General features: G+C 31.6%; 2 protein-coding genes and 1 long non-coding RNA gene across 4 annotated transcripts in view; 2 read left to right on the top strand and 1 right to left on the bottom strand.

Annotated features, from left to right (window-relative positions):
* The window catches only part of LOC145957016 (uncharacterized), a 7,838-nt gene extending 5,180 nt beyond the window's left edge, over positions 1–2,658 (bottom strand). Inside the window, exon 1 of one of the 2 annotated variants that reach the window (XR_014433455.1) lies at positions 2,436–2,658. This is a non-coding gene — a long non-coding RNA (uncharacterized LOC145957016). The remainder of the gene's footprint in view (positions 1–2,435) is intronic. The other variant, XR_014433454.1, reaches the window with a different exon arrangement.
* Positions 2,659–4,469: 1,811 nt separating this feature from the next.
* Positions 4,470–8,797, top strand: CYP98A3 (cytochrome P450, family 98, subfamily A, polypeptide 3). Its single transcript, XM_020363958.3, has 3 exons — positions 4,470–5,059; positions 6,986–7,383; positions 7,950–8,797. Exons 1-3 carry the CDS (start codon positions 4,573–4,575, stop codon positions 8,592–8,594), a joined length of 1,530 nt encoding a protein of 509 aa, XP_020219547.1. The 5' UTR covers positions 4,470–4,572; the 3' UTR covers positions 8,595–8,797.
* Positions 8,798–13,743: 4,946 nt separating this feature from the next.
* On the top strand, positions 13,744–15,215 carry LOC109802675 (uncharacterized). The gene has a single exon (XM_020364090.2). It carries the CDS (start codon positions 13,877–13,879, stop codon positions 14,648–14,650), a length of 774 nt encoding a protein of 257 aa, XP_020219679.1. The 5' UTR covers positions 13,744–13,876; the 3' UTR covers positions 14,651–15,215.
* The last annotated feature ends 795 nt before the right edge of the window (positions 15,216–16,010 follow it).

Below are 16,010 nucleotides of genomic sequence, written 5' to 3' on the forward strand. Positions count from 1 at the left end.
CAAATTAGACCTTTACCCAAAGAAACCTTCTAAGCGCCTAAAACTCACGAAAAATCCTAAATTCTCAAAGCTTCTCAGCAATAAACTCCCAAAACTACCACAACATATAATTATTAACAAAAATAGCAAAAATTAACAAAAATATACAGTGTTATAGGTTTTATAAGAGGGATAACTCTTTCTCACCGAGTCAGTTTCTATAGGGGTAAAATGGTACCTCAGCCATGACTTTTTGCTCAAGGTGAAAATCAAACCTCATTCTTTAGTTAAAGAGCACATGTGCATAACCATAATGTAAAGTCCTAATTGATACACATCATTTTTCTCATTTTATATGTATTTTTTTGTTATATCATATCACTTGTGTGTGTACGTGTGTGCGTGTGTTCAAGGTTTAGGATTTAGAATTTGATTTTTTTTCTCTTCTATATCATATATACAAAATTTTATATTAATCTAAAATTGTTTGAGGTTTATATATATATCAAAATCGATGTAATATATACATTTCAAAATATACTAAGATATGAACAACTTGATTGCTTTCTTATTGTAGTTCAATTTTAGCAAAAATTGACATACTTATTCAAGGTAATATAAAGTAATTTAACGGTTGCATCGATAAAATTCACTTTATAATAACCTTTTATATAAACTTTGCACATAATTTAAATAATATATTATATGTTAAAATAAAATAGTGTGATAGACTACTAAATTAATTTTTGAATAATTTAAAATTTGATATACATGATTTTCAATATAATATCACATAATTCATTGGTTAGATCAATTAAATTTGCATTACACTTGATGAAGGCATTAGATTTGATATAAGTTTTTAGAATTATATCTGGTATCAACAGATCCCGACTCATTCATATACATACATACATATATATACATACATACACACACACACACGTATATGTGAAGTAATCCATTTACTCTAGGAGTAAATCTACCTAGATTTATTATGTTCAATGACTCATATTCTACATCAAATTTTAATAATTCAACCGTTGGATTTAAAGTTTTTAATACACAGATCAAGTTTGTAAATTTTTTAAAAATTTTAAAATCATTTAATACTTCATTTCATTAATTTTAATTGATATATATATATATATATATATATATATATATATATATATATATATATATGTGTGTGTATTTGTGTGTGCGTGTAAAATTATAAACCCTAAAATCTATTATATATTCAAAATCATATATATTAAATTTATGTGATTTTAAATTTTTTAATTATATTATTCAATAATAAATATAAACACATATTTTAAATATTATATTATACATTAAAATAAAACAACATTATGAACTAATAATAAATGATAGAATCATATAAAATTTAATATAATATAATTCAACAGTTATGTCCACAAATGCTTACTCATTGATGTACCAGTAATAGCTTGGGGTATTGACACATCATTTTTCGAACATAATTATTTACGAACAAGCAACTTCTTTTCATATTTAAAAAAAAAAAACGAAGAAACAAAACGCTAAGAAATGGGGTTAAATTAATCATATTACCGTCTTTACATTTGATACTTAAGTGGGAAAAAAAAATCGTACACGATACCAAGTCTAATTATTAATATATATTATTTATATATAATATATGAAATTGGAATGATTTAAAAAAAAATTATTTTGATTAATATCTTAATTTTCTTGAATAATTATTTTTAAAAACTCAGTTGTAACAATATATATAGTTCAAATAAAAAAGTAATAGTAGATCAATACTATAAATTAAAAATAAAAAAATATTACTATGATTATAATATATTAATAATTTAAAATAGTATAAAGTAAACTGGAAAAAAATAGTAGAAAGTAATATTATAAAAACAATAATAAAAAAATAAAAAATATTTATACTCTTACAGGTACAACTATAGTTATTAATATATCTTTATATATTTATTTTATGTTTTTAGTTAAAATTTAAGAAATTCAAATAATTTTAATAATTTTTATTTAATTAATATTTAAAAAAAATAAAAAATAAAAAGTTATTTAAAAAACCCTGTTGTAAAAAAATTTAATTTTATTTATTTAAAATGGATATTAATAGAACGTAAAGACTTAATTATAATATTAACAAATAAATAACATTCAATATATTAAATAATATACCAATTAAATACACGTATCTATATATTATTGAATAATAATAGTGAGTACCAACACATGTTTTATAAAACATGCCCCGAAGTAATAATTTTGATAGAATAGTAATGTTTTCATATCAAGAATCATGACATAGGAATTACAAGTATCTAAATTACGAATTTTAAAAGCATTTATAAATGATACTCGTAAATGAAAGATTCTCATTACATTTTTGTTAAAAAAAAAAAAACCTTACACATTAATAAATAAATGAAGGTTGTGTTACTACTTACTATAATAAATAAATGAAGTAGTCCTTGAGGTGTCATGATTTCGTATTCTTGATTTTCTCCTAATCCATTGATGCAAAAAGCAGCAACTTGATGACCATGTCTTTCATACCAACTCTCTTGACTCACATATTTAACGAGCAATTCCATTCCTATTTGAAATTTTCCACTAGTGAGTGTCTGTGGGCTACACTGTGGTGGGTCAACATCATCACCAACCTTTGATTCTTCAACAATCCACACTAATGGTTAAAGTCGAATTTTTTACTGGAATAATATATATTTTTTTTTAAATTACAAGAATGATCACTGTGCAGGATTATTTATCAAGATAGAACCATTTACTGTTCAAGCTCAGAATTCGGTTCCCCGGGAACCGAATTCTGAGCATCAAAATGTAATTTTTTTTGTTTTTTCAACTCAGAATTCGGTTCCCGGGGAACCGAATTCTGAGTTGGTTTTAAATTTTTTTTTTTTCGTGTATGGGGGCAAATGTGGGCTGATTTGGGAAGCAGAACGGCCCGTTCCAAAAGCAGAACGGGCCGTTCTGCTTAAAAAAACAGAGTGCAAATTCTGAATGTGAAACGGCCCGTTCCAAAAGCAGAACGGCCCGTTCTGCTTAAAGAATTTGCACTCTGTTTCTTTAAGCAGAACGGCCCGTTCTGCTTTTGGAACGGGCCGTTCCGCTTCCCAGATCAGCCCACATTTGCCCCATACACGAAAAAAAAAAAAAAATTTAAAACCAACTCAGAATTCGGTCCCCCGGAAACCGAATTCTGAGTTGAAAAAACAAAAAAAATTACATTTTGATGCTCAGAATTCGGTTCCTGGGGAACCGAATTCTGAGCTTGAACAGTAAATGGTTCTATCTTGGTAAATAATCCTGCACAGTGATCATTCTTGTAATTTTTTTTAAAAAAAATATTATTTCAGAAAAAAATTCGGTTAAAGTCACTCACCTCACCAACCACCCAATGCTTCAATGCAAAACACATATTTCCCCTCACTTGATCCTCATCCTAACGCCACGCCACCCTCTCATCACAATTTCATTGCACTTTAATTATAAATGTAGCTAAAATAGTAAAAGAATGACAAGCCTCTATATGTTGACTCAATTTGAATTAGCTTCAAACAATTTTTTTTTAATAATACGTAGATTTAATTATTATTTAATTAATAAGAAATAATTCTTACTAATTAATCCTTTATGAAGGTAAAAAGATGTCATTCTTATTAATAGCATGGCAACGGGGCGGGGCGAGGTGGGTTTTACATTCCCTGCCCTGGTCCCCACAAAATTAAAAACCTTCACCTTTGCCCTCGATATCTGTTGGAGGTAAAATCTAAGTACCCATTCCCATCCTACCTTCCTGGCGGGATTTAGGTTTTCCCGTCCCGCCCCCGCTCCCACTTTTTTTTTCTTTTCTTTTTATTTTTTTTATTTTAAATAAATGAATTTTTTTTTAAAAAATACAATAAAATAAAATAATACAAATTTTTATATATAAATATTTTTAATTTTAATTTATATATAAATAATTTTTTTAATTATATTATTAAGTGAGGTGGGACAGGTATTAAAATTCACATTCTGTCCCTGCTCCCGATTTTATCAATCGAGAAAAACCTGAACTCAAACTCGATAAATACAAATTTTTCTCGTCCAAATCGAGACAGATTCGAGCAAGTAGTCACAAAAACGGGTTAAACTTCCTTACCTACTTATTAATCATGCTAAGATTTGTATATTATATATTCTATAGTAAAATATTCAGTTTCCCTCAAAAGTCAAAAAGACTTGAACTGCTCAGCCCACCCCATCATTATACACATGAAATTTAATTTTCTATACTTTATCCATCCCTTTAGCATGCAACATGGTTGGTAATTGGTAACATCCAATGAATTAGCGGTAATATGTAACCACAGAAATAAATAAAAATAAACGAAACCAAAGTAAATTTAGAAAGACAGAAAATAAAATAGCATGTATTAAACGAAACGTTTCGTAACACATACATCCAATTTTCACCAACTCCCTCTCTTTCTCTAATATAAATCAATATCAACCTCGCTCCAACTCTTCCTAGAACACAACCTCTCATCACCAAAATTAATTAAGCACTTTGTTTTTTCAATGGCTCTGATTTTGATCATACCCATCGCGCTCATCACCCTTTACGTGTGTCACGCAGTGTACCAGCGGCTAAGGTTCAAGCTCCCTCCGGGGCCACGGCCTTGGCCGGTTGTCGGTAACCTCTACGACATAAAACCGGTTCGGTTCCGGTGCTTCGCGGAGTGGGCCCAGTGGTACGGGCCCATCATATCGGTTTGGTTCGGTTCGACGCTAAACGTGATCGTTTCGAACTCTGAGTTGGCGAAGGAGGTGCTGAAGGAGCAGGATCAGCACCTGGCGGACCGCCACCGGAGCCGGTCGGCGGCGAAGTTCAGCAGAGACGGGAAGGATCTCATTTGGGCCGATTATGGGCCGCACTACGTGAAGGTGAGGAAGGTTTGCACGCTTGAGCTTTTCTCCCCGAAGCGTCTCGAGGCCCTCAGGCCCATTAGGGAGGATGAGGTGACGGCCATGGTTGAGTCCATTTACCACGACTGCACCCATTCTGGTACCTTCTTTTTCCCATCTTAACGCTTTTCTATAATATTCAATTTTTAAATTAAACGCCACATGAGACAACAACTCAACGGATATCATACTATTTCTAACTAAAAGGAGTAACGTGTTTAGTAAATATTAAAAGCTAAAACTACGAAAATATTAATACTAGAGTTGGTGGAGTAAATAAGATCTAATTTTTGGAATTTTTTTTATTTTTTAAAATATAATTTATTTATATATAATTAATATTTAGTTTGTAAATTGAATGGACAAAAATTCTAGTAATATAAGAATATTAAACTAGGAAGTGGAATAAAGGAAAAGACGATCAAATATTCTTATTAGAAATTAAAAAGAAAAGGACAATGCAAGCGTAGTCAAATTTGGATGGACGCAAAACACTGTTTCAGAGACCGATGGTTGAACAACTATTTTCTGAAGTGTATCGCACGAAACATTTGGGCTTTGACTCACTCATCAATCATCATGTTAATTTTCTTTTATATATTGATTTTATATTTATTTATTTATTTATTTTGGTAAAAAAATTTGTTCTCGTAGTTAATTATCTGTAATCATAGATACAAAAGAACCTTTTGGCTGAGGTGAAAACAAAAGGCAAAGTAATTTACCTCTAAACGGTTATAATTGACTTTTAAAAATAAATATCTTCTCCTTTCTTAAAATATACTCATCATTTTTGGACACAATGAGTAATTTGCATTCTATTTATATGAATTTGTTAGGATGTTAGTAAGAATTAAGCGACTAATTAGGTGAAGGCATAAGTGAATTACCAAAAAGAAACATTGGGTGATGCAATGCGTTGATAACTTTTTGTCGATGATGTGGACGGTGTACCTGTTTTGTATGCAATGAAAAGGTGTCTTCCTTAGTTAATTTAGGTCCATTATCAACAGATAGCGTTGGTTTAACTAATTAGGCTACTATTTTTTTCTTCAATAATTTACGCCACAACAACCTCAACTTCGTAAATAGTTTTTATTAATACATGTCAGATTGACTGAAATTATGGAAACTAGCTAATAATTTTTCAATTTAGATTATTTTCTTACCAACCTTTGTAATCACCCTCATACATAAACGCTTTTTTGTCATAAAATAAAATAAAGTTTGTTTTAACTACTGATGAAATGAAATAAGTTCAACAAAGTGTTTTGGTTTAACTGAGGCTTATAACATGCTTTAATTTTGAAATGCAATAGTTTTTCTATTTTTTTTTTTTAAAAAAACTTTGCCTGATAATTAATATTTGCCTGGTTGGGTTAGGTTAGTTGCAATATGAATATGATGCCGGACATGTTTATTATATGTTCAAGCAACTTTAAAGTCTTTTCTCTCATAAACAGGGCAACTACTTATATTAGCTGTTTCTTCCCACCTTCGGCGTTAAGTTGGCCTACCTAATTTTTCGGTACTTTAGTGACACGTAAAGAATTATTAAACTTTGTATGACAAAGTTTCACAAAATCAAATGAATGCCCTTATGTAATTTTATTTGGGTATATGAAATGGTTGGTTTTCAGATGTGAAAATTCTAAGTACATGTGTGTTCTCTGACTGTCATATTCATAATAACATTACGTGTGCAGCCATAAATAACTATGCACAAACTTTATTAATACTTAATTTTCGTTAAAAACTTCGCTGGTGATTTTTTAATGAGTCTTTTCTTCTTATTAAGTATTTTTGGGAATGTTAGTTTTTAAATAATAAACCTAACACAAGAAACTAACATCTGTGGTATCAAATTCTCGAAAAAATAAAATCTTTCTATGAATCAAACGGCCATTACATTAAAATATAAATTGCTTTTTTTATAAAAAAAAAAAAAAAAAAAGTAATGAGAATTGATAGGTGTATTCCCAATTTTCTAATTTGCCAAATGTGTATTTGCACAATATTTTTCCAGAAAATTTGGGGAAAGGTGTATTGGTGAAGAAGCACTTGGGGGCTGTGGCATTCAACAACATCACGAGGTTGGCATTTGGGAAAAGATTTGTGAACTCAGATGGTGTGATGGATGATCAAGGAGTAGAATTCAAGGCTATTGTGTCAAATGGGTTAAAGCTAGGAGCGTCTTTAGCTATGGCAGAGCACATTCCTTGGCTACGATGGATGTTCCCACTGGAAGAAGAAGCTTTTGCCAAGCACGGAGCTCGCCGTGACAGACTCACCAGAGCCATCATGGAAGAGCACACTGAAGCACGCAAGAAATCTGGTGGTGCCAAGCAACATTTTGTAGATGCCCTCCTCACATTGCAAGACAAATATGACCTTAGTGAAGACACCATCATTGGTCTCCTTTGGGTAAGTTGCATTACTTGTTACAACCTTTTCATATTAGTTTTCTTAAAATTAGACAATATTTGCTAGACACCCACATGTAGAGAAAGAAATTCAAGAGAGAAGTAACATGACATGATATAAATAAATGGGGTGTCTAAAAAAGAGAAATTTCTATAAATAAATAAAAATCAAGATTCTCACTAATTTTCAATGATCCATAATTAAGTGTTATTATTCTCTTTTCATAAATTTTAAAATTGTTTGGGTGATATCGGTGAGGATCATGATCAAGTGGTGATTTGACACCATTGATACGTGGTGACTTCAGAACACTAAATAATTTTTCCCAAAAACAACACTATTCCTAATATATAAGCAACTATTTAGAAAAATTATGAGTAAATACTTCCAACTTTGTTTAACACCTAGAAGAGAATGAGAAAGTAAAAAGAAAAAGTGTAGTTATGATAGAGAATGTGAGGTGATAAAATATAAAAAATTAGTAGTTAAACCCTATATACCATGTTTAACTATTTTTGGTTTCAAAAGTATGATTGATATATTCATTTTTTTTGTTCATTTGATAGGACATGATCACAGCAGGGATGGACACAACTGCAATCTCTGTGGAGTGGGCCATGGCAGAGTTGATAAGAAACCCAAGGGTGCAACAAAAGGCCCAAGAGGAGCTAGACAAAGTGATTGGGCTTGAGAGGGTGATGACGGAAGCCGACTTTTCAAACCTACCTTACCTTCAATGCGTGGCGAAGGAGGCACTGAGGCTTCACCCACCAACCCCACTAATGCTTCCACACCGTGCTAATGCCAATGTCAAAGTTGGAGGGTACGATATTCCCAAAGGGTCCAACGTGCATGTAAACGTGTGGGCCGTGGCCCGTGACCCAGCTGTGTGGAAGGATCCACTAGAGTTCCGACCCGAGAGGTTCCTTGAGGAGGATGTGGACATGAAGGGGCATGACTTCAGGCTACTTCCATTTGGGGCGGGCCGAAGGGTATGCCCGGGGGCCCAACTCGGAATCAACTTGGTGACATCCATGTTGGGCCACCTATTGCACCATTTCTGTTGGAGCCCACTTGAGGGAATGAAGCCCGAGGATATTGACATGGGGGAGAATCCTGGGTTGGTCACATACATGAGGACCCCACTACAGGCTCTGCCTTCTCCTAGGCTCCCCTCTCACTTGTACAAACGTGTCCCTGCTGAGATCTAATCTTTCTTTTCTTGTTCCAATCTTGCTCTTTGTTGCATTCACAAAATTAATTTCCTTATCGACACTATTTCTACCATTTTGTCTATGTAACTACATTTGAAATTACTCTTTAAAGAACTAAGGTAAAAGTTGGAGCCAATATGTCTTTTTCCTTGTAATATTTTCTATTAAAATAAGTTAAATGGGAAGAGAGTTCACTGGAAGTACGTGTATAAGAATTACTCAACAGATGAAATTAACTAGTCAGACGAGTCTTAAGTTTCCAGTAGAGACTTTTAGAAGTTAACTAGGAGGTAGAAACTTGTATAATTTTCCTTGCCAATTAGAGTAAATTGTATGTTTACTTGGACGGGGTAAAGAAATTACAAGAGGACCAAATGTATCTAAACATTTTCCAAATCAATTAATAACAACTCCAAATGAGATGATGAAAAATGAGTAAACCTTATCAATTTAATACTATGTAGCTCCAGACAAAGTTATAGATATGATTATCTAGCCATTGTTAAACAATTATATTTTGGAAAAAATTAATCTAAATTTATAATCATTGCATGTATGTGAAAATTTAAGAGGTGGATTTCAAGAGGTTTTTTTGAGAAATTCTACTATTATAATGAGATGTAAGTGAAAAGATGAGACATTTATGAATGAAGTATTGGATTTCTACTAAGAAAGAGAGACCAGGTCACCACCTTATTTGAGGATTTTTTATTTTTTTGGGAGAGGGGGGGGGGGGGGGGGGATGGGGATCTAACATGGAGGGTTTCTCAAGTTGTACAAAAAACTTGTAATGTGATTTTAGATGTTCTTGTAGACATAAACAAGAGGTGTTAAACTACATTAAATTCATGTCTTTGCTATTTATATTTGTGTTGTTATTTGTGTGTGCATACCTTTTGATCTTCATTGCATGTGGACTCTCCTAATTAAGACTAAGGTTGGTTGATGATCATGTTGATTGGCCTTGTTTTATCCTTGATGGGAACCTTATCACAACATTGTTTTGGAGGGAGGTGTAGGATATTGATCAACTATAATTTTTATAGGTCATATGCATTTACCTCTATTTTATTATACTTAGCCAACCCTACATGTGGTTGTAAAGGCTACATGGTATATGATCGTTATATATCTTTCTACAAACTAAAATTGTGGGGAGATAGAAGCGAAAGGTATATATAACAATTAAACTAGATATATTTATAGGTGATTAGTAACCCAATTAAGGTATTGATTTCCTTATGCTTTGGCAAGGACAATCTGAAATCAATATCAAAACACCGACATCCATTGTGGGGCAAGGTGAAAAGGTTTTTCTTGACATCCCTAGGTATCTTTAATAATGTATATGAACACACCTCAACATACATCATATACAAACATATCTCGTCACACATTCACCTACGGAGATATCCTAACAACATGAGCACTCTAAGTGAATTTCACCCTACTGAACCAACCTAATCGTTTTCACGCTCGAAGCATCGACTCAATCACAAAAAAATGAGATACCAATCCCTCCTTTGATTTCTTAGGTCTCATCACTTACACTAGAAAAGTTTGATTTTACTGTCAAGAGTAGTACAGCTAGATATAGGCTTACTACGACCTTGACATACATTACAAGGTCACATATAGAATTTGCCCATTGATTATCCTCAAGGAACCACATAACCTTTCCAAGTACTTGCTTAAGGGCTATATAGTCCTCAACTTTCTACCTTACTCAACTACTAACTAAGGACTTGGAGAAGACCTAACACACCTCAAAACCTACCCTAAGAGACACACCTATTTAAGGATGATTTTTCAAATAGTGGCTTACCCGAGCACCACTCCAAGATGCCCTATGTGGGATCTTCAATTTTCAAAATAATTTCCTCTTTTCAAGTCCTAAGTTGACCATCATGCTTTAATGGAACACCACATTCTCAACACCTACAACTCACCATACATCTACTATGTATATCACATCTGATCAATGCATATAAAGATCAATAACATCAATCATAGCATATTAATGCTTAACAATTCATACAATAATAGAATATCAATGCTCCACGATTCATTCAATAATATATCAATCATACATAGCATATCAAGGCTCCACAATTCATTCAACAATAGCATATCAATCATACATAGCATATCAATAAGGCTCATCACCATTCTAACTAAACAAAAATAGCATTCCAATGCTTATTATCATTTCAACTACACAAAGATAGTATTTTAATGCTTATTATTATCATCCTACAACGTGCAACATGAAATAGACACAAGTATTCTATTCATGTTTATCAAATTCACCATCATACAAAATGTATCAACATACAACTTTATCAAACCACTTATCTTACACAAACAACCTTCACTTAAAACAATGCATAGGAAGTTCTACTACTCCTATCATGCTTATCCTTATCTCATATGAAAGACAAGAAGATTTTCTACAACTTTCATGTAGAAATCAAATTCTAATTTCATCATCTACCATGTTAAAAATTGTAAAACCAGTAACAATTTACCTAAATGTTGACAACTTAACCTTTACTCACTAAAAAGGTTATAATTGAAGTTTTAGACCTCATTTTTAAGTGATTCCAAAGTCATTGGAAAGATAACATTCACGGATACAACTTTCATGGAGACCTCAAGACCAAATTCGGTCATCTACCCCCACCGCTATAGAGTTCAATTTAGCATTTCAATGCTAGATTTCTACTAGCTCAGTTTTTACCCATGGCTCCGGCACTCAACTGTGGTTGTAGTGTTGGATCTCTGCCAGACTAATTTTCCCCACTGTTGTAACGCTTAACCATGGCTACAGTGTTGGATCTCTGTCATCCCATTTTCTCTCAGAGTTGTAACACTCAACCACAACTGTAGTGTTAAGTGCATAAAATTTTTGCACTTTCGTGACTTCCCCCTTAATTCCTCACCTACACTTCACTAATTTTTCTTCTAAACACGATCTACACTCATTATCTACTAGATTTGTTCATGCAACCCAGAAATCACAAGAAAACCAACATGCATCCACCAAAACTCAAAGAAGTCATCAACATTTTTAACCTTTCATCAAGAACACCAAAACCTCAATTTCATAATGCAACCAATTTTGAATTGATCCCCACAACTACAAATTTGAGAAATTCTACCAATTTTAAGCTCTTAATTCAATCAACAACCTAAAAATTTAGCCAAAATGCAAGATTCTAGCTTCCTTTACCTTGATTCCGAGCTCTCCGAGGAGGAAGAAGAATCGAACCAAAAACTCTAACCTACTCCGAGGTAGAAGAAGAGAAGGAGAAGGAAATGGACTCCGAGCTCCAACAACTCAAGTTTCGCAACTACACCACAGGATTCTCAATTCCAAGTCTTAGAAATCTTTTCTTAAGAATCTGAGAAAAAGAAAGAGAAGTGTTTGGTTTTGACGTCCTCCCATAATGTCATATCTCACATCCCAATCTTTGGTTGGTTACTAAGAGATGCTTGTATATAAGAAATTATTTGAAAGGGACATATTTTGTATTTTTAAATAAAAAAGAAGGTGCATAAATTAAATTTTACAAAATATATAATGAATATAAAAATAAAAATAAATAAATGACACATATTAACGTTAAAATAATTCTTATTAATTTAATGAGTCTTATATTTAAAAAAATTAAAATATTATATACTTTTTTTTATTTTAATTTATTTCTACTTCAAATAACTTAATTTTCATTAATTAACTTTATTTTCAAAAATATTTTTTTTATGTATTTGTAATATTCTATAAAAATATCAATTCAATAAATATCAATGATAGTTTTATTTAAAATGCAAAGTGAAAAATATAAATGAAAGTAAAAAAATTACTTGGTAAACATATAATATGATAATTGCTAATTAAAATGACTTTTAATTTCTGGAACATAAAAATCTAATAACGCATATGCATATGTATACACACATATCTTGAAATTAAAGTTCATTTTCGTTACCAACAATTTTTTTAATTTTTATTTTAGGGTTTAGGGTTATTTTTAATTTAATATTTTGTATTTCATAAAAGTACCATATAGAGAATGGGGTATTTGCAATCTTAATTTCAAAATTTACACATTAAAAAATAGAAATGGATGTAATTAAAAGTTTTTGTTATAAACTATAGTTGAAATATAGAGAATATACATTCATCTATTAACATATTTAGGAAGATTTGATGAATTCTAGTCACCCTGGTAGTACATATTTGAACTAAGTCAATGAGTCTTGCGCCCAAAGGAACTATGCCAATCGCAAAAAGAAAAAAAAAATCGCATGCAAGTAAATGTTTGATCATCATTCTCCCAAAAAAAGCTTAACAAAAAGAAGAGCTAGGTTTTTTTTTTGGTGGATAACAAAAGGTATATGCCAAGAACAAAATCACTGAAGAACAGTCAATTTCTTTTTTCAGATCGACACATGTTGGCAAGTGGAAGAGTTATGTATAAGAGTAATAGACAGAATATAGCAATACTGAAATCTCATGTAAGATACTTAATTACAATCTAAAAAAATAAAGTCATGCCAACAGATTTGGTAACCTATTGTCAAATATATATATAATTCTACAACTAAAGATTAGAAAATTAATTTATTAATATTCCAAAGAATTATACCAATTGGTCAAAGTGAGAAAGAATTCAACGAAAGGTAATAAGAAAAAGAAATAATTATTTTGGTTGACCGGTCTATTTTGAATTATTATTATCTATACATCATATTATTTGAAAGGACTCGCTAAGTTTCTTTCTATAAATATTAACTAACATCCTTTTTTTATTATTAAATCATTATGTATGTTTGCATTAATTGGAAATATATAATATAGTTGTTTAAAAAACATTCATTTGATTGAATATTGCTGCATACATTAAAGTGTCAATATCAAAATTTATTTTCATAAAATGAAAAGACTTTAATGAGGATAACTTTTACAAATATTATTATGATATACACATGTACATAATAGTACATGTATAACAGTTCCTGTAATTGACAACATCTTCCAATTCTTTTTGGTCAGCAACCTTGACCTCATCAAATTAATCTTTTCCCTCTATTGTCAATACCATGTTTTTACATGAGGTGGTTTGACCACGAATAATTTCCTTTAATGGAAGATGCAATACTCATTCGTCTCTTGATAAATACACCTCTCACTGATCTTTACACAAAAGCACAACACAATACACCTTTCTCTCTTCAAATAATATTTTCATATTCTCTTTCTTAGACTCTCAACAATGTCAGAAAGAACAACCATAGGAGATGCCGTTGACAAAAAATTAAAGAGGAAGATGGAGGAGGAACCCACCATAGTTGAGGAGGACTCAGATCACGAAAGCACCACAATTTTCATGTTCCCACCTTTGAAACAACAAAAAATACTCTTGGGGGATTCAGGTTCTTCAAACCCTGTTGAGCCCTCAAAGGACCATGTGAAAGAAGAGAATCTACCAATCTCTTGCAAGTTTTGCAGTAAGAAGTTTCCCACGTATCAAGCCCTAGGGGGACATCAAAATGCTCACAAGAATGAGCGGTTCGTTCTGAAAATGAAAAATTTAGAGAATAACGCTTTTAGGTTTGGACCTAATAAAAATATGCACCTCTATCCCTATTCTCTTTCAACCATGCCAAACATTCCTTTACAACTCCCACCATTATTTTATCATGGTGCACACATGCTCCCCAATCCCATGGTTCACATGCCTAACATGTATGGCACTCTTGCAACTCCTAGCTATGGCACTAACCAAGGATTTTCCCATGCACCACGCAATTTCGGGATGACGAGTTCTTGGGGTGGAGGGGCTGCAAGGTCTCCATGGAGATTGAACACACAAAGTGTAGGGCGATGGCTGCAAAATCCTTCACTTGCTCAGGGTGCATTTAAAAGTTCCCTTGGTGGTTCTTCTTCTCGGGTTGGTGCTGATTTTGGTGGTCTTCAAGGAAATCCAACTATGTCAACTAAAGATAATTCGCCTTCAGAAGATGCGGATTTGTCTCTCAAACTTTGAATTTTTTTTCATCTTAGGTGTATTTTGACATAGAGTTCAACTGCTTGGCTTTGTGTACTTATTTTTAATTAAATTAATAATAATTCATTATTATTTCTTTTCTTAATGGATTAGATCCATATGTTGCACTGCTATTACTTTTACCACCTTTATTTCTTTACTCCTCTCTCTCTTGCTCCGACTCAACCACAAAATGTAATGGAAGTTTAACATTATTTAGGAACAAACTACTACGAAACATTTTTCATTCAAAAAATAAAAGTTATCTTAAATATGGAATTAATCAAATCTTCTATCTATTCCTCTGTGGATTATCTTCTTGAATCAAATCATTTCACTTGTTCAACTCAACACATGTATTTATATTCGTGTACATTAAGCTTTTTTAATTTATAATTGAATCTAATTTCTAGTTCTTTCAAAAAACAATTTTTGGATACATATATAATATTTTTTGATGAGCTTTTGGATACACAATATGTTATTTGAACATATATGGTGAGAGAGAAAAATATGATTTGTGTATGACCGCTATTTAACATGAAGAATAATCCCCAAATTGTATGAGGTAGATTGTTTTTAAAGAACAGAGAAATATTAAATCAAATAATTTAAGAAGTAAATCCCCATTTTCTAAGAGGGTGATGAGTTTTCAGGTTCTTAAGTATTTGCAACAACTGCTTATTACCTTGTAATTGTATGATGGCTCGAATGACCCTAAAAATCATTTGGTTGCCTTCAAGTTGGCACACTCATACAAAGGAACCACGACTTGATGTGAATTGGTTCCAGTTACTCGATGAATTCGTAGGCTGATCTCAAAGAAAGGTTTTGAGTTGCATTTATGACAAGCTACAAACACTACAACAAAATTTAGTATTACCGGCAATTATTTAATGATAATAAATTAATTACTTCTATTTTATTATTTAATAAAAATATTAGTGACTATTATATAATGGTCACTAAAAATATATTTATATCACATCAAAATTTACTATTAACAACAATTATTTGTTAGAAAAAACTTAAGTCTTACATCGATTAGAAATAAAATAATTAAAGAGTATATAGAATGATAACTCTCACTTTACAAGTATGTTTTATAAGGTTGAGTTAGGCCTATAACTTACTATTCTAAGTTGGTAGGAGATAAGATAATTAAAAAAATTAAAGAATATATACTTAGAAGATAACCTTCATCTTCTAAGTCTCACATCAATTAGAAATAAGGTAACTAAAGAGTATATGTACTTATCTTACAAGTCCTACAGCGACTAGAAATAAGATAATTAAAGAGTATTATAAATCTTTTCTTAAACTTTTAGCAGCAATTTTAAATGCCAGTAACAAATGACAC

Source organism: Cajanus cajan, chromosome 4 (assembly GCF_000230855.2).
Source record: "Cajanus cajan strain Asha chromosome 4, NIPB_CcT2T_4, whole genome shotgun sequence".
NCBI lineage: Eukaryota > Viridiplantae > Streptophyta > Magnoliopsida > Fabales > Fabaceae > Cajanus > Cajanus cajan.

What these genes read in the sequence shown, in the direction of transcription:
- CYP98A3 (XM_020363958.3), top strand. Translation starts at nt 4,573, where the DNA reads ATGGCTCTGATTTTGATCATACCCATCGCGCTCATCACCCTTTACGTG. An exon ending in CCACGACTGCACCCATTCTG is followed by an intron (nt 5,060 to 6,985) that starts GTACCTTCTTTT and finishes ATATTTTTCCAG; the next exon opens with AAAATTTGGGGAAAGGTGTA. An exon ending in CCATCATTGGTCTCCTTTGG is followed by an intron (nt 7,384 to 7,949) that starts GTAAGTTGCATT and finishes TTCATTTGATAG; the next exon opens with GACATGATCACAGCAGGGAT.
- LOC109802675 (XM_020364090.2), top strand. Translation starts at nt 13,877, where the DNA reads ATGTCAGAAAGAACAACCATAGGAGATGCCGTTGACAAAAAATTAAAG.